This window comes from Abrus precatorius, unplaced genomic scaffold, assembly GCF_003935025.1.
Source record: "Abrus precatorius isolate BTA unplaced genomic scaffold, Abrus_2018 Scaffold11, whole genome shotgun sequence".
Lineage (NCBI taxonomy): Eukaryota > Viridiplantae > Streptophyta > Magnoliopsida > Fabales > Fabaceae > Abrus > Abrus precatorius.
In genome coordinates, this window is record NW_020874303.1 from 26,201,538 (window position 1) to 26,221,315 (window position 19,778).

General features: G+C 31.3%; 2 protein-coding genes across 2 annotated transcripts; both read left to right on the plus strand.

The window, feature by feature from the left end:
• Window positions 1-1,466: 1,466 nt before the first annotated feature.
• On the plus strand, window positions 1,467-4,681 carry LOC113853839. The gene is made up of 6 exons (XM_027484499.1): window positions 1,467-1,672; window positions 1,742-1,792; window positions 1,891-1,942; window positions 2,471-2,529; window positions 3,708-3,753; window positions 4,279-4,681. Exons 1-6 carry the CDS (start codon window positions 1,583-1,585, stop codon window positions 4,404-4,406), a joined length of 426 nt encoding a protein of 141 aa, XP_027340300.1. The 5' UTR covers window positions 1,467-1,582; the 3' UTR covers window positions 4,407-4,681.
• Window positions 4,682-10,783: 6,102 nt separating this feature from the next.
• On the plus strand, window positions 10,784-18,106 carry LOC113853838 (transcription factor TGA9-like). The gene is made up of 13 exons (XM_027484498.1): window positions 10,784-10,883; window positions 11,023-11,177; window positions 11,307-11,395; window positions 11,777-11,853; window positions 12,074-12,304; window positions 13,114-13,158; window positions 13,240-13,299; window positions 13,388-13,465; window positions 13,557-13,602; window positions 14,502-14,773; window positions 15,306-15,527; window positions 17,682-17,824; window positions 18,019-18,106. The coding sequence occupies exons 2-13, from the start codon at window positions 11,068-11,070 to the stop codon at window positions 18,104-18,106; spliced, it is 1,461 nt and encodes a 486-aa protein (XP_027340299.1). The 5' UTR covers window positions 10,784-10,883; window positions 11,023-11,067.
• Window positions 18,107-19,778: the final 1,672 nt, after the last annotated feature.

The window sequence follows — 19,778 nt, forward strand, 5'->3', positions numbered from 1 at the left end:
AAGCTAGTAAAATTTTATTAAAAAGAGAAATATTTATTATATTTTTATAACTTCAATATAATAATTGTGTATTTTTTTATAAAAAATTTCTATTTGTATATATATAATTTTAGCTTAACGCAAATAATTTTATAAACATCTACTCATACAAATATGAGTTGTATGATAATTTCATAAAAAAAAATTAAGCCTGCATAACTTTGGTTTAGAGTATATTTAACTAAATTTGAAATTAGATTTTAAATTCAATTAAAATAATTTTTTCAACATATAGTTTAATTAGTTTTCGATTCGATCAAATTGTCTTTTTCAATTAATTTTCACAATATTAATTTATGAATACTCCTAAATCGAGCTAACTATAAAAAACGTGAAAGGCATTAGCATTCATCATAGTCGTGTCCAATCTGCTTATCAATGGAAGAATAGACTGTGGTTTTGTTTGGAAATTAGAATGGAATTGAAAATTAAAATAGAAATCATATTTTTCCCTTGCCATGCTAAAAGTACTTAAACATATAAACTATATATGTTTTTTCTTTAATTACAAGTATTTTTATTAAAAATATTCGATAAAGCTTTTCTTTCAAATATAAATATGTGATCGAAAGAATTCCTATCAATTGCTCTACAATGGTATATAAATAATTAAATTTTTTCATTCATTAAAAATCACGTTTTTTATTTTTTAAAACAATTTTATTACATGCCTAACTTTCTCTCTCCCTCTTGTTGTGTATCTTTCTTTCTTAATTATAAATGATATAATTTAAAAAAAAATCACCATCTTAAAATAAATCATAAATATTATATTTTTAATAAAAATAATTATTTTTACATACTTAAAATCAATTACAAAAACTGAAGTTAATAAAATCAATTTACAGAACTACACAATTAACCCCATGTGACTCTAAAATAGGGAGACGTGCAATAATAGACTCTGTAAATGTGAGTAATGTTAGCTTCTGTTATCTAATTAGAATAAATTTATATTTTTATAACATTTTATAAAGTTTTTAATATTTATTTTATAAAGTAATATAATATTATTAAAAATTAAATAATTAATATAACAAAACTCGTCTAATTAGTGTAAGTTTGGTTAAGAATGTTATTTAAAAAATATTTATTTTCAAACTTAGTAGAATAACAATATCATTATTATTGTTGCCGCTTTTGAAAATTTTATTTAAAAAATTAACAAAAAAAATTGTTTTCTTTAAAATAAAATAAATTGAATGCAATTACATTATTAAACAAGTGATTGAACTGGTAGGATCTGAGTTAGGGTTTAAAGTCCTCTGAATGCATAGCTCTGCCGAATGAATTGAATGCAAACAAATAAGATATTGATTGATAAATTTTTGAAAATAATATTAAATATCCTATCCTTTCCTGTGTTTATTAGTAACTTTGAGATTTTAGCGGGGGTGATAAATAGAGGTGGTTTTTTCACCGAAATATAAAAATAGACTTGGCTGTGTTTCTAAGTTTGATCCAAATAGCCGATCCCATTATAGGGGCAGAAATCATTGCCGCGAATTGAATCGGAATCGTAGAAGAGCACAGTCACAGCGACATGGGAGCGTCGAAACCTAGTAACAGCCAGAGTAGCCCTTATCAAAACATTCGATGCCATCACTGTGCAGGACCTCTTTCCAAGGACATGGTTTTTTTCTTCACTATTGCTTCTCTCTTTCTTTCTTTTCGATTTTATTAACATTCCACTTTTCTTCAGGAAACCACTCAGTGGACAGTTCCCCCTTTTATCAGGGATAGCTTTTCTATGGTAATTTCCTCCTACCCACTTCATTTTTTTTCTTTCATATATATATAGGGTTGTGTGAAATTTTTCAATTTTCTTTCTGGGGTTTCAATACTCTGCAGATTGGTTCTGCCGTTGGTGGCACCGCAAGTGCATTTTATGGATTCAACCATGGTATGCATAATGCATTCTTGTTCCTCACTGTTTTTATTATTATTATTATTATATGAGCATATATTAGCTTGCTAAGATTCACTCAACTTTAAGGGGTTAATTCATTCATAGTCATTAGTTGCAGCATGATAGTTGGAAATAGGAACACCGTGCATCTATAGATATAATGCTTTGCCCATGACTGTTTGCCTATTTTACTTTTAAGATGCGTTGCTTCAAACTTGATTCGGAGCATATATGGGGCTTGTGAAAATTATGTACAGGAATTATTAAGTTTGTTTTCTATGCGAGTTCTTACTTAAGAATTTGTTTATTTTCCAAACTGAAAGTTTAATTTTTTAATATTTAGAAACAAAACTTTTAATTTTAAGCATGAAACTGTATGAATTGTATTTATCCTTATTTTCTTATGTTTGCATCATTATTCTGATTCTTCCAATTCTTCTTTGGCACCGAGCCTCATGTCCATAAAGCCTACATGTTTTCCCGTATGTATATTCAGAAGCAAATTTTCATTCTCTGATGCAGTTATGCCTGTTGTCCGGAGATCAGTCAAAGGACCCATGTGGTTGCATTTTCTCATTGGTGTAAGTTCATTAGTGCTTTTTATTGTCACTGCTTTTGGTTTTTTGTTCTTTCATTTTACTAGTTTTTGGCTTTTTTCTATGCTCATTCATGATTTTCCTCATATTATTTCTTTGGAGATGTAAATCTTTGACTAGTGAACTTTTAGATTATAAGATTAAGCATCCTAAACATTTTTAATATTCCCTTATATGACATAAGTACATCATATTATTTTCTTAAAACGTTACCATTTTTTGTGTTCTCGAAAACTTGCTTCCTTTTAATAAGAAATCATGGATAGATTCTTAACTAAGAGTCTGCTGTGTACTCTCTACTTGTATCATACTATTGTCCTAATGAATGGCGAAGTGATACAGTTGTTGTTGGCAACTTAATGCAAATTCTTAAGTGTACAAAAGAAAACCATTTGGCCTCTAAAATAATTCTTGCCTATCTGTGACATCACAAGACAGTTAACAGGGGTCCTTTAAATAGACACCTTTTCCTTCTTCACTGATCTATAAAGTCATTTACCACTTTATATAGAACTAAGATGACTTATATCATCCTATAATCTGCAAGAGAATCATAAATAGAACTTAAAATAGGAGGATTTATTTTGACAATTAGTTCATTCCTCCCATGTTTTCTTCATACATATTTCTTTGGTGACTAAATTTTGGACGAGATAGATGGCAAATTTCTCTTGCGAAAAGGGAACTGATATTTCTTGGGAAGAGGGTTGGGAGAGGGGTAGGTGTTTGCTACCGTTCCTTGAAGCAGCCTTTCTAATAGTTGCTTTTAGCCACCAACAGTGAACTTTTTTCCTTGAGGAAATTTTAGTTATGTTTTCTATCATTGCTAAATATGTTGTCTGCACCATCTTGGATCATCATTGTAGTTTCATTTTGGATCAGTCTTGTTTTGATGCAGACATCATTGGTTGGTTTCCAGGTCCAATCTTAATGGTTTCTATTACCTGTAAATTCAGCTAGACCCATTTATTCTATGATTAATTGTATAATTTGTACTGTTGGGGTTGCAGTCATTATATATTTTGCGGTTTCTTTTGGAATCATGTTTCATATGTGTTGAAGCATCGTAGAGCTTTTTCTCATAAATTGTAGATTTAAATACTATTTGCCTTCTTAATTATTATAAATCTTGTTAGCTGACATAAAATGTCTCTGCAATTCAGGCACCTCCTGTGATAGTATTCTCTTCAGCCTGTGCAGGACTGGCAGGTGAGTTTCTGAATGTGTTGTTTTGCTTGACTTGTATACTCAAGATTTTGTAATTAAAGAATAAGCTATGCATTTATCATGTTACCATCTGACAATTCAAGTCACCAGAGTCTTTTGGGAAGACTAGGATGACGGCTGTTTCATCCTTATGCGGATTTACCGTGTTGGTGACTGCATGTTTGCAAATACGTTTACATCTCTAAAATCACGTACAATAAATGTAGACATGCTTTGATTGTTGTCTCAACATGTTTAATAGGTTTGATCAAAATTAATTCACTCTGAACTCATCTTTGAGTAGATGTGATAAATTGCAACTTTTGCTTTGAATTGAAAATTTTATACCAAGTTTTATGACAAACTTTGTTTTTGAAAAAATAAAATTTCAAACATAAATCACATTAATTTAAACTTAATTTTAAGTAAAATCAATTCGATAAAATTAAATTCATTCAAATTTAAACTTGCAAACTCTTATCTAAATACAAACTGAGTTGATTAACAGTTTTATTGGCATAACTGCAGGTGGGGCTGTTCCCGCAGTAGCACAACTTGTTTCCTCGTCTTATCATGCTGCATTTTCATCTCCTACCTTAGCCCCGCCATCAGAGGATGAAAACATTCAAAAGTCAAGAAAGTCCTCCACTCTATGATAGTATGATAAATTATTATATATACACACATACATGTAGGATGCTGAAAGTTTTGTTTTGTTTTGTTTTTCTTGTGTAAATACTGCTCTTCAGCTTTAACGTTTCGATATGTAATTTCAGCTCTGTGAACCGGTTCATCAGATTCGAGAGAAACATAGGAAATTCGTTTTGCTAGTTACAACTAGTTAGGCTCCAAGCGCATTTGGCCAGGAATTTTTTTCGCTATTTTTGTTTTGCATGCACTCCATATTTGTTTATTGGACGCAGAAGAATAGAATGGCGAGGTCTAACGCATAATTATTTTTATAATTTTAAAATCAAACTGGTAGTTATTTATAGTTTGATTGAATAAAGTTTAATATCAGATAATGACTTTATCTGTCAAATTGATAAGATGGGCTGGATTTAGAAAACTTTCAGGAAATATGGTACCTCCTCCCCTTAATTGCTTGTATTTGGGAATCTTAACTATTCTGAACTCATTCGTATATTCAATTAATCTCATTTTGTTTCTTTTGCGATAACTTAATCACGTGATTATCTTTTATTTCCATTTTCATGAATTCTCACAAATAAACCGCAAAAAAAAATGTGATATCATCTATATTTGTTTGTACAAAAAGGGTAAGAAAGAAAACAATTTGTTTATAAATAATACTTTTGATATAAAATGTATGGTAGACATGATTTGTTACATCTTGTGATGTAATTATCATCTTTTTGTTAAGTTTCAGAAAAAAAACAAAAAAGTTGGCCATGTATCGTATAAATATTTTTAAATTTTTAAATTAAAATTTATAAATAAAAATAAATTAAAGAGAAGATTAATTTTTTATTAATATTAATGAACATTCTTATTATATTAAATAAGAATGAATTAAAAGGATATGACTTTTAAAATCAGAAATAAATTATGAAAATAAAATTATTAAGGCGAAGAAACATCTTTTTAAGTTTTTTAATTTTTAAAAAATTCTGTAATATAATTCTATATTTTAAATTTTAATCTTTATTTTTTAACGATAACACTTTTAAGAGTCATTTTAAATATTAATAACATTTTAAAAAAATTTATCTTCCTTATTATATATCACATATCTTCTTTTAACGTTTGGTCTTTAATTTTTTTATTTATTTTAATTGTAAATTTTTGGTAGCTTCTTTTTTCATTTTAAAAAAAATGTATATTTTTGTTCTATTTAATATATTAAAATGCTCATTAATAAGAATAAAAATAATTTTAATATATGGTATTATTAAATGTAAAAATAGTTATATGGTATGCCTTTAAATTTTTATAAAAAAACCATACAAAATTTTAATTCAATATGGGAAGTCACTAATTATTGTAAATTTCTTAGACACAAGGTCTTGGTAAATTGGTGGGCTTTACGATATGGGTATTTTGGGAATAGGAGAAAGAGGGATTGGTATTTAAGCAGAGCACAAACCCTAAACAGAAACTTAACACTGCTTGATCTTATCTGAGCAGAGTGAACCCACGGCGCGGTCTTCGCCTTTCCGATCCTCTCTTCCCTTTCACGCGCAGCGGTGACGATGACGGCGGAGCCTCCATTTTTTGGCGGCTCTGCCCCTCACCTTGCGCGACTGAGAGGTGGATACCGAGGCTCTCGGGTGCCGTCGGAACCCTGCAATGAAGACTGCCCGCGGTCAGAGCCCCTTGCATTCCTTGGGGCTGTGATGGCCACGCGGGCTATCCAAATATATATTTTCACTGCTTTTCTCTCTATTTTTTGTAGCATTATCGATGCTGCATTGTTAATGATGATGCTTATTTATGTTGGCTTTTAGATATAAGAATGCTTTATGTATTTTTTATGAAGTTTAATTCAACTATTTTTTTTTTCAATTGTGTTCCTCTATTGAATATATGTATATATATTGTTCACACCTAACTGATGGTGACCGAACACTATATGTATATATATTTATTTAATCGTTTCTTGCTCTGTTTTGTTTAGTTGCCTAATTGCAATTTTGTCGCTGATCAATTTTTTGGCAGGTTGATATTGAAATTTGACGGTGTAGGTAGGATGTATATTAGTTAATGGATGAGTAGATGCACGCATGTTTACTCAATTTGAAGTTTCAATATAATTATGATAAACGCCTTATGTTTACTCAATTTTTTGTTTGTCAAATTTTATGGGAGCATTTGCTGGTTACTTAAAGAATTTAATAGTTTATTCACCATTTTAGACTTTGGTGCTTGGAATATTTATTAGTATTTTGTTGACTAACGAACAATCGTGGAAGATGTTCAGGGATTAAACACTTCTTATCGAAGAACAAAAGTCATTAATTAATCCGTTTAAGAGGTTGAGTCTTGAGAACCTATTTGCTCTGCCAGATGGATGTTGGAATCTTCACATCATCATCCTTATGTATTTTACACAATTTACATTGAACTAATTTGACATGATATGCCTCCTTTGTTTTGTTGAGATGAATTATGAGTGGAAACGATGATAGTATTGATAAACCGCGTCAACACGCAACTTGGCTTCTGTTAGGTATTGTGTAATATGTATACGCTACTCGGCTACTATTATCTACTTTGTCAAAATTACGATATGCGATCAATCTGATGATAGTTCTCTATATTTAAAAGTTTGAAGATCATTTTGGTTTTAAAACTCGGCGAAAGATTCTCTAAATTAAAATTTTATTAGTCATTAGTAAATGTAATTGTTAATTTTTTTTATTACTTTAAAGAGTGATTTAAATAGTCTCTAAATTAAGTAAAATATCATTTTAGTTACCAACATAATTATTAATTGTTTTAGTTTATATAATTGTGAATCAAAGTCCTTGTTGCCTAAACCTTGATGTTGATAAATTTAGGAAAATAAACCGAGTCATGTTATGATTATTAATACTGTCCAACTAGTGTTTATGACAAGTTCTTGTTTATTAGAACAAAGGTCTAGACGATAGCATAGACTAAATGTTTGATGATCGTGTGTGATGTTATTAAAAGAGATATGTAACTATTATCACAGAAAATTATTGGGCTGAAGGAACATGAGTCTGATTTGAGAAATTAGCCATATAGTCCTGGAGTCATTTGTCAAGAAGATAGTCAGTCATTGGTGAAAAAGCTTATTAGCTGAAAAGTTTCATACTGGACAATAATTTGGATGGTGTGGTGAAGTAAATATTTCAAGACTTTTTTTACCGACGATATTTCAAGACTAAGATATGAAAACTAGGTTGCAGCAAATGGGCCTTAAGTTTAAGATATTGGGCTCAATGTCTAATCTAAGAACATCTATGTGATAAAGGCCAACCAAAAAACTGACAAAAAATTTGTGATAAAAAAAAAAGAATAAGTTAATAGAGGTATGAAAAAAATTTCTTACATTTTAGAGATAAGCATGAATGTTGATCTAAATCAAGGCATTGTTGACTAGGTCGAGAGATGTGCTTTAAGTTCTATTTCCTTAAAAATAGGAATGGTTGACATAGGGAGTGTTCTTTTTAACATTCTCCCTAGAGATGAAACATCCCTATTTTTAAATAAAACAAAAAAATGTCATCCAATATTTGAGGTAGTATAGTATGATTTCATGATTTTTGGATTGGCCAAGTAAAACAGACAAGCGGAACCTACCTTAGTTTAGAATAAACATACAATAAAAATTATTAGCACTTAAACTATGGTATCAAAAAGAAATTTTAATTGATAAATTCTTGATTTTTTTAATATAAATTTGAGTGATAGGTTAGTAATTAAGATTTGATTTTAAAATATCACTAGTCTTCTATGGAATAAGAATTAATCTGAACTGAAGGCGTTACAAGAGATACTGTAGGGGATCAACACATAGCATGGCCAGTTTTTTTTTTTTTTTATGTGATATAGAAAGAGAGAAAAATATAAACAATTTTTATAACCTGTAAATATGTGGTGTAAGTGTTTTAAAATATTATTCAAATAACAAAATGTTGACATATTCAGCTAAGCTAGTCCGTCAATTAATCAGGTAATTATTATTTTACATAATTGAAAAAGAGGATTAGCGGATTAAGAACATGATAAGTAGGCTTAAAGGACGTTAATGGCTAGTTTTGGTCTTATAAATACCACTATAGAAATTTTAGAGAATCCAACAACGCTCAATTCAACTCAAATCTTTATATATATATTTTTCATCCCTCTGAGTTTATCTTTTATTGCTTTCATGTCTTTACTTTCATTTATCCTTCAATGAAAATTAGAATTTAGTTAATTTTCAAACTAAGTGTTCATAGCTTATTGGACTTACAAAACTAAAATTGTAATAAATAGTAATATTTTCCTTTATTGGTTTGAGTGAATGAATTTGGCAGATCCCATTAATAATCAATGTAGTCAATAAAAGTTTCTATTGCTTCCTGGCCACCTGGGTCCATTGCCAATCATTGACTCCCTTGATTTTTCTCAATATATATGGTGGATTGTTAGCGCCATGTCAACTCTTACACATGAGATCTCTGTTTGATATGCCAATGGCCATTCACCTATAAAGAATGAAAGGCAATTCTCACAACTGCTCAACGTAAGTCTCGATGCAAATTTAGACCAAAAATGCAAAATGGTTTGGCTATGATCCCCAAAAATACTGTAAAGAAAAAATTAATACAAAAAGACACTTTTAGTTACTTGCTTAGCCGACAAGCAATGACTTAACATAATCAACAAAAGAATAATTAATTTTATGATTTGATCCAGACCAATCACCTTTCTAAACAGGGAAACAGAAGAACTCACAGAATTACGGCTCAAGGGAATGAGAGATTCGTGGAATGATCTATTGCCTAAAATCTTCTCAAAAACACTACCACATGAAGATGTTGTAAGGTTTATTGGAAACAAAGGTATATATACTTAAAATACATATTGACCTAACCCATGAAGACGTTTATATTTTGAGCCAAACTACTTTTTTTATGACCAATCATTGGCATCATAAAGGAATAATCGGTAGGAGGCATATTACCTGCAAAAGGTATTAGATGGGCACAATATAAAATAATGCTTTTTCCTCTTTATGATATATATCATGGGTCCATTACCTAAAAGTCTCCTCCATCTCTCTCTTTCTGTCTGTCCGTTCTTTATCTTCCTATATATGTTACATATTTATGTGTTCAATAATGTTGGTCCCAAACTTTATAGTTTATACGCAGACTTTGAAATTGTGGAAATAAATCCACTTATGCCTTGCTATGCACACTTTATTTTACATCAGCAATCCATGTCCTAACACATCTCTCTAGGGTAGTTAGAACTTGAAAAGATTTGCAGTTAAGTTTACTATACAAGGTGTCGAAGTTAGGAAAGATATAGAGGAAAATATAAAAATTACACTCAAGTGATGGATTTATTAAACTAATTAACATCTTAAAAATGAAATCAAGTTGCTAGTAATTCAGGATTACCATGTGTACCATATATTGCACTGCAAACAGATTTCTATAACTCTAAGTAGAAAGGAATCTTAACGTGGCATGTTTTAGGTGATGACAGGGAATGGATGTTGACCTATCAACAAAGGGGATAATACCAAACAAATCCATCTCAGAGATGGGATTAAATACACAAAGTGGTTATGCTTGTGGACTATTATTCTAATGTTTTGGTTGAAATGGTATGAGCACAAGTTTTTTTTTCCTTTTTTTGGAAGAGGGATGGGGAATTAGGCCCATTAGATGTAAAAAAAAAAAACCTCTTTAGCTTTCAATTTTGGTCTCCTATATTCAGCCAAACTTGAATGAGAAAGTAAACTTGGTCTCATACACGAGTTCAATGAATTTATTGTGTTCCCACTTCCCAGATGAAAAATACATGAGTTCAGTTCTTATTTGTGTTAAGTGCATGGAGGCTGTAGAGACCCAAAGGTGAACCAATAAGAAAACTCAGGCGGTTAGAAGAGAGAGAGAGAGAGAGAGAGAGAGAGAGTGGAGTAGGAGTAGGAGTAGGAGTCAGTGATTCTAGTGGGTTCCTGCAAAAGACCCCACCTGTCCAAATTTATTAGTATTTTTGTTTTATTCAAATTTTTATTATGTATTTTAAAATATTATTTGGGCCACCTTTCATTTCAAGCCCCACAAGTCCAAACACCAAAGAGAGCATGAGACAAGTTTGCTGGGACAACATCTTGGGCACCACAGAATGAGTTTCTCAATCTGAAATATTTTCAACTAGGGACAGCCATAAAGCAAGCCAAACAGACTAATCAATCAGGTTTCTTCATTGAGAAGGAGAAAAGAAAGAGATAGAGACACCCCATGAAAGATAAAAAGTTGCAAAGAGGATCATATCTGAGAAAAAGACTGGACCCTCTTCTTGTGGCAACTTACAACTTGGATTAGATATTTACTTTGACAAGAAAGCTTTGATCTTTCGCTTCTATAGACCTTCTCCATATAGAACAACTCTCTATTTATCCTTAGGATTCCAAACACATAGAGGTAAAGTAAAGCGCACATGACATCATATATATATATAGCAGTTCTCATATTCTTCAGCTCTGATAATTCATGCCAGAGCTTGACCACTTTTTTTTCATATGAATTGAATTTGAATCATAACAAATACCAAACTTTTCAGTTCTGGCTTCAGGGAATATGATAATGGTCTAAAAAATAGCCTTGCATGGCGAGCCACAGAATAGGAGAACTTGGTTTATCTGAGTCAGGACCTTCAAGTCACCACATGCCTTACGGAGTTCTTCATGGGATTAATACTCCTCCATCAAGCTTAATGTATTCTACAATAATATCTCCTTCAATACATGGTCACTGTTATATGTGTGGTGTTGGTTCTCCAATTCATTTAACAAATATGGTTTGTTTGCTCAATTTCAAACTTTTTTTAATTGTTCGGTTTGTTAGCAATCAAGGATCAGCTTTTGATTTTGGGGAGCTGGAAGAAGCAATAGTTCTGCAAGGAGTTAAGAGTAGAAATGATGAAGGCAAAGCATGTATGTTTCCTTTTCTGTGACTTAACCTTTTTTCTGACGTGAGATAAGCATAACCAACTCTTTCTAAAAGCAGAGAGAAAAAGGAGGTGGTGGGGGTTGAAGGACAAGAGCTTTGAATGTGTCTAAAGAATGCACAGTGGGGGGGTTACCATTTCCAATACCATAATGATTCTGAGACAATAGACTTGGATGGCGTGGGGTTACTATCTTAGAAACCTGACTCTCTTTGCATGATTTTACTGACTCCATAACTGCTGAAAAGGAGGATTAGGTTCCTCTGGCTTTTGTTATAATTGAAAGTCCTCAAGTCTTTATTTTGGTAATCTTCAACTCCTTCCGGTTGGTGATCCTCTTGAGATTTTGCTTTTGTGATTCTTGCAGCTTTATTCACAGCCAGACCTGCAGCTACACTGGAAATGTTCCCTTCATGGCCAATGAGATTCCAGCAAACTCCAAGAGTAGTAGTCTCTTATTAGTCCATCTTTGACCATTTATTTATGATGCTTGTGCTTACAAGTTCAAGAAACCTCAATATTTTATTTTATTTTATTTTTCCTTTCATTTGAAAAAAGATATTGTTCAATTCAAAAATCCTCAGCTATTGATAATAATTGTTCTGAACCGGGTATGATAACATGTGAGGTGATACAAAATTTTTTGGTGGCTTTCCAAATTCAGGGTGGTTCAAAGTCAGGAGGGGAAAGCACTGATTCAGCTCTTTCAAGCAAAACGGAGGCCCCCTTTGAGGCAGAATCTCCCATGAGTAAAAAGGCATCTTCTTCAGATCATCAGGCTTTTGATCAGCATCATCTGCATCAAAGACAGCAACTTCAACAGCAGATGGCAAGTGGTGCCCCAAGAACACCCTCTTCACAGAATCAATTAGCACCCAAATCACCTCAGGAAAAGGTTTTTTTTTTTTTCTCTCTCTTTCTCAGAGTCTAGACCTCAAGAAAAGGTTGCTAAGCCACTGTTTTTTCATTGTTAATCTCTCGTTTCTCTCTTTCCATATCCCCAAAACTCAGGAAAAGTTGGTCTTTTTAAATGCTATTAGTACTGTTGGATCTGTCCCTTCTCTCTTTCTCTCTTGTGCATGCATATCTTCACAAACAAGGCACAGATCCCAACAGCTTTCAGAAAATCAAAAGAACAGAGAGTTTTCCTGATTCCTGAACGATTTTCTGATGAATGTCTGACATGAAATAGGATAGAGAGATGTGGAGAGGGGTGTGTACAAAGTACAAACAAAAAAACAAATTGAGAATCTTTTCAGTACTTATCAACGTTTCTCATTAAAGTGACCCACACCCACTTTGGCTCAATTTAGAGAAAACTTGTGTTTTTCTCCAGTGGTCACATTTGGAGTTCGAAATCTAAACCAACAATATACACACCAAAACAATGGCAGATAATGATGCCTTTTGCTACCCATATCATATTGATGATTGCATGCCTATAGAGAAATGGTCAAAGGGCCTTCAGCATTCAGAAATTCTTCCAAGAGTGAGCACTCTAGCATGTCATCTTTCTTTTTGGATTCAAAGCTAGCACCTCTCTAAGCCATGATGAAGTTGAGCCATGTTTAACAATTTTCTTCTTTTCCCTCCCTGATTTGTTTAGCTACTAGTATGGGCACACTTTTATGTTCATCTCTCTATTATCACTTCTAATATCATCGATGTCTTTTAAATAATGTTTTTGGGTCCTTTGTTTTGAAGAGAAAGGTCGCTGGCTCTACATCAGAGAAACCACTTGATGCAAAGGTTTTTCAATAATTTTCCTAAGTCTATTTTTCCTCTATTTTATTACATAGGATCCTCGATAAGATTTTTTGTTGGCTACAGACATTAAGACGTTTAGCCCAAAACAGAGAAGCTGCAAGGAAAAGCCGTCTCAGGAAAAAGGTGTGTTCTATAATATTGTTGCTGAAAGTGGAAACTTAGAAAGAGCTATAAAATTTTAACTGCATTTTGCTTTCTGTCTATGGAACAGGCTTATGTGCAGCAGCTAGAGTCAAGTAGATTAAAGCTTACTCAACTCGAACAAGAACTTCAAAGAGCACGTTCTCAGGTTCTCAAGTTCTCAAGTCATGTATTATATTATTATTATTATATTTTTCCTTTGACTTTTAGTGATTATTATTTGAGCTGTTAATTTATAGGGCTTGTTCGTGGATTGTGGTGGTGTTGGAAGTAATGTAAGCTCTGGTGAGTTTAGCTCTCATTTTTTTGGCTCATTTTTAAAATGCAGTGTCATTTTGAAATGAGGGCAATACTGTAATTTTTTGGCTAAGATATGACCAAATTAAGGACTATGGAGCATGTAGAAATCAGGAATAAATATCTGAAAGATGTTGCTGGCGGTCTATTTATGCTCGGAAAATAGAACTGATCGAGGAAGATGATAGAACAATGGGATAATAAGAGACTTACGGTGGTTTAACTATTTTTTACTTGCAATTTGCCTTTGTGTAAAGTACAAAAATATTTTGAATACCAAATAAAAGTCAAAATTGAAGGAAGTCTCTGAATTTGACCAAAATCTGTGGCAGCATAATTCGTGTTTGAATAATAAAAACAATATATATATATATATAGTCCAATGTTTGAATTAGATCATGCTAATATATTTTATGTTTAGGTGCATGACCTTTTCTAAACACATTATATTATAGAAACTAAAAGGCTACTTTATAATTGCTTTGGCTTTTCAGAGAATCATTCCATCATGATACCGCTCTTTTTCGACTTTTGCAAAAACAATACGATTGTAGGGGTAAAAAGTTAATAACAAATAAAATAATAATTCTTAATCACCTTGCATAGAAATAACACACTTTCTATTGAAAAGGAAATGCACTATAAATTATGATTATCCATTTATTTATGCTCAAGGAATTAAAATGGTGCCGTGTCTGCTTCATTGTTGGCCACATTGCACTGGTCATCAAATCAACCGACACTTGAATAGTTAAAAATTATCGTAGCAACAATAGTATATAAGAAATATGAAAACTTATTTGAACCGGCACCACATATACTATAGTTTATCATAATCAATAATTGCAATTATTGATTAACAAATAATAACAATATTTTTGTTACAGGAGCCGCAATGTTTGACATGGAATATGCAAGATGGTTAGAAGAAGATCACAGGCTAATGGGGGAGCTGAGGAACGGGTTGCAGGCACCATTATCAGACAGTGATATGAGAGTGATGGTGGATGGATATCTTAACCATTATGATGAGATTTTCAGGCTCAAGGGAGTGGCTGCTAAATCAGATGTATTCCATCTTATCAATGGCATGTGGACTTCACAAGCTGAACGCTGCTTCCTCTGGATTGGTGGTTTTAGGCCCTCTGAGCTCATCACGGTTTGTATACATTCTATAATTTCTTTTCCTAAGATTATTAAGCATATATTATATGAAAACATAATTACCATTTTTCTATCTCGTTCATTATGCACTAATTACATGATAAAAAAAACATTTATAACGTTAGAAACTTTTTAAGTTTTTCTCTCTTTAAGTGCTTGGTGCATAGAAAAATCGATATAATATAATAATTATAGCATTAATAGTATAAGTAGTTACTAATAATGCTAATTTATTTGACAACCTAGAAAAAGTTAAAGGGTGTGTGTCATATTTTTGGATAGTGAGATAAAAAAACTTATTTGGTAATAGCATTGCTTTACTGTTGTTAGTAATTTGTCTCATGTCAGTGGTTGTGGCAGTGAAAAACTGTTTCAGTGTTTGTAGGGCAATCTTGCAATTATTTACAAGCAGTAATGAGTAATTACTAATTAGCATTAATTTCAACTATTTTCAATGAAGAAATAAAAAAAAATATAAAATTGTATGAAATATAATATTTATAATGTAATGTTATTATTTTGGTCAGATGTTGATCCAACAGTTGGAGCCACTAGCTGAGCAGCAGATAATGGGAATGTATGGGCTGAGGCATTCCTCACAGCAAGCAGAAGAGGCTCTCTCTCAAGGCCTTGAGCAGTTGCAGCAGTCTCTCGTTGACACAATTGCTGGAAGCCCCATTGTTGATGGTGTGCAACAAATGGCCGTTGCCATGAGCAAACTCGCCAATCTTGAAGGATTTGTTCGTCAGGTAATATCTAATTTACCCTTACTTTTTAATATATTCTTTGTTAGTGACTTTTGTATATAAATTAATTTTTTATTAAAGGTGAGACTTATCCCATTTTTATAATTTTAAATAAATTTGAACTAATGATAAAAGGGTCTCGTTAAGTTCCTCAATAGTATTTTTTTTTATTAAAAATTTTAGAGTGAGTAAATTTTTATGTTTTTTAATAAAATATTTTAATTTTAATTTTTTTTAGTAATTAGCTTCTTAAAGACATGAATTACTATTTTTAATAAAATATATTTAAAAGAGTATAATAAAAAATGTATCGTTAATAATAAAATAAATTAATATTGTGATTTTCTTTGGTTAAACTAACTATTTTTAACAACGAAATTTGGTGGGGAGGTTGACGTAAAGCCTCGTGGTGACGACGTCTGTGTGTGTTGCTATTTCGGTTTAACCAATGATTTCGTATGTTTTTGTCAAATTTGGATTTGAATACATATATGACTTATAAACTTAAAATTTTTTTAGGTTTAAATACTAATTGGCTTATAAACTTCTTAGTTGAAAACGGAAACCGCATTAAATAGACTTACGCCATTGGTTTCTTTTTCTTTCTTTTGACCTTTGGATTTTTATCTTTTTATAGGATAATTATGGCACTTTATTATGCCTGTAACACTTTCTACATAAGTGATTAAAATTAACCCCAAAACCTAAAACTAGCTACCTAGTTGACACATGATTAGTAATAGTTGCAATTTCACTTTATAGTGCATTGTATTTCTTCTGCTTATTCATTGGCTGCATGCATATATTGGGCCGCAAAATTGTGTTGTTATAGTAACATTTTCTGATCATCTTGATTGAACTTGAGAATAATTAACTTTTTTTTCCTTAGTCGATTTTATTTTCATTGACACGTGTTGCTTTCTTTTTAGATGTCTTTTATTTTTCTATTACCTATTATCTAGACAGATACTAACTAGCTAGGTTGACTTCAATTACGTAGCTTCACTCACCACTTGGTTGTCACGTCTCTCTAAATATATTGTTTTCTGGTACTTTAGTTTAATAATTGGAGATATTCATAGCTTTGCTTCTAACGCTCGTGCTCATCAAAATATTGGCTTCTAGGCAGTGAATTTATTTTTTACATTTTAAAATGTCTCAGTCAGAAGTTGGTTTTAGAAAGTGATGGCTAATGCTGAATCATTAACGCTCGGTAGAAATACTATCGTCACTATTTTAAAAGACAATTTTCAAGTGATTCTAATTAATTAAAATCTAGGGTTATAGAAGAAAAGAAAATGTATTTCTTCATTCAATGATTAGTCATTGTCAATAAGCTTATTGATAAGACAATCTCATCAGTTTCGACCCCTTTGATGCTGTAGCCAGTATGCTCCATGTGATTAGAGGATAACTTAATAATAGTTGAATTTCAATTTAACAGCTTAGATATATATATCACTCATATGAAGTATTTTAATACTGTTCAGAATACACAAGAATTTGTCGTATTGAAGACCCATCTAAACTATTATATCGTGACGTTAATCCCTTGTGTTCAATTCAAGATACTGTCTAAGCAAGAATTGAATCTAGCTAAACTTTTCTTGGTGGGGAGACATAATGTGTGTTGTTGGACGAGATACAAAAGATAAATAATAACCTTTATATGTATAATTATATATAATTAATGATCTTTGGTATATCAGTATTATGAAATTAAAATAAATTTGTAAATGCAAAATCAAAATATAGTGTAATTTTTTTAAAATAATAAATATTCTCTTTAATTAAATAAACCTAAATTAAAAAAAGTATATATATATATATATAATATCATATAATACTTAGATTAGAATTGAATTAAATATTAAATGATAAAGTCAAATAACATAATGACTAAAAGATATTCTTAAAAATACTTTTTCTTTTAAATAATTCTTAAAAATATTTTTGTTTGAAAATGATGACCCGTGTATATTTAATATGTAGAGGTAGATTAAAACCTAAATTGTCACATGATTATTTTAAACTGCATGATTTTATATTTTAATTTCAATTATATAGAAGCTCATACATTCTTAATTTGTTCTTGTTTTGTAATTAACTTGGCTTATTGATTAAGTACCTCATATCGTCCATGTTTATGAATTGAAGGCTGATAATTTAAGGCAACAGACTCTTCATCAGTTATGTCGATTACTGACAGTTCGCCAAGCAGCACGTTGTTTTATTGTTATTGGAGAATACTATGGACGTCTTCGAGCCCTTAGTACTCTTTGGGCGTCAAGAACACGAGAGTAAGTTTTAATTTACTATTTACTTCATATTTTCTTAACAATAACAAGAGTGCTTGGTTTTTTTTTTTTTTTAAAGGTGCTGATTAATTATAATATTTTATTTTATTTGACATTACCATTTTATCTAAGATTATGTGTTCATATAACTTGAAATCTTCTCCATGTAACAAATTCGTTTTGGGATATTCAAACAGGACCTTGATCGGCGACGATAACTCATGCCAAACAGCCACGGAGATGCAAATGGTGCAACCTTCTCAGAACCATTTCTCCAGCTTCTGAGGGATTATAAGTGAATTTCATTGATGAGTTGCTTTATAATGAATGTCAGTGTCTTCTAGGAGAAAATATTTGTTTATTTTTCTTCTCAATCTTATGTGCTTCCTTGAGTCTTTATGTTTTATTTGTAAATGTAAATTTAGTTTTTATGTGCATGATGAGGAAGCTCCTACTTTAGCTAAAGATGAATAGAAAAACAGTTGAAAAGGTGCATGTGAGATATAAAGTATCCATAAAAATGCCATCTCTTAGCTAGCTAGCTTTTTTTTTTCTTCAGACTTTTATTCCTTTAATATATTTATAAATCTCACGAATTTAGAAATATAGAAATATACATTGCCCATATCTTAATTAATGACTTTACAAAACCATGAAAGGGTGGCACAATTTGGGGGAATGGGGAGAAAAAAAAGCCGAGGCTGTTACATTGCATTTATTCGTACCTAGGTGGACCCAGTTGCAAGTTTGAGTATTCGGTATTCTATGGTGCAAAGGAGAAAAATGGAAAAAGAGGATATGAATTAAGAACATTTATATTGTCTTTTAGTTACTCCACAATTTGAGTGACTCTATAGCTGAAAAGAAGGGGCTCATCTTCATTTATGTATGTGAAGTGGGTGCAAATGGGCTTAGTTTATGCGAAAAAAGGAAGTAGAGGAGAGTTTATGCAGAAAAAGGAAGTAGAGGAGGCTGCCTTTCAAAATGAAAATGGTTTTTTTTGTTTGTTTGTGTTGAATATGGAGGCAAATGAAAGAGATTGGATTATAGACAAGTGTATCTATCTGTGTATGAGTTGCATGAAACTTACTCACACACCAATGGGTTCCACCTCAATAGAGATGTATTAGATACATTGACCACTTGGTTAGCTTTGATTTAGCTTTTTTGTTTCTTCCTATTTTTTAAAATTTTTATTTTTGGTGTATTTAGCTTTTAAATACAACTATAGTAATTAAATAGTTAAAATATTGAAATGTTCTTCATCCGTCTTTAATAAGGAGAGAGGTGTCCACATCCTGAATGTTCTTTTTTTAAATACAAATGTCAGTTTTCTAATTACAAGATTGGCGCAAACTAAGGTAAAAAGATATGCAAAACGAATGGATACAGTACATGTGATGGTGATGCTGTTGGAAGTATTTGAAAAATAAGAGTTTCTTAACAGGAGTAAGTCTGAGCTTATGAAATACTTAAATGTTATGAATTTGAATTTCCAATATTATTGAATAAGATGATGTCATGTTAAAGATATACTGCATCCCAAACGTTTATCCAAAAATCTAAAGAATATAAATTAAAAGTCTGCTTAGAACACAGACAAAAAATGATAGATTCTTACATGGTATGGTAGAGAGTCCATCTGCAGAATGTCATATTTAGCAAATTTTTGTTAAAATCTCATTTAAAGTGCGAGAGACGCAATTTATATTATGGTGATTGAGACTTTTAGATTTGTTTCACTAAAAAAGGGAATAAGGAATTCAAAAGTAAGAAAAAAAAATTAAAACCAAATCATATTCGATATAGCCAATAAACTGAAGAAAGCCAATAATTAGTGTGGGTCTCATTGCTTTCGAGTCTCAACAGTTTAGCAGAAAGAGAGATTTTTTTACCCTTTTCGGTAAATAATAATAATAATAATAATAATAATAATAATAATAATGCGCTAGTGTTT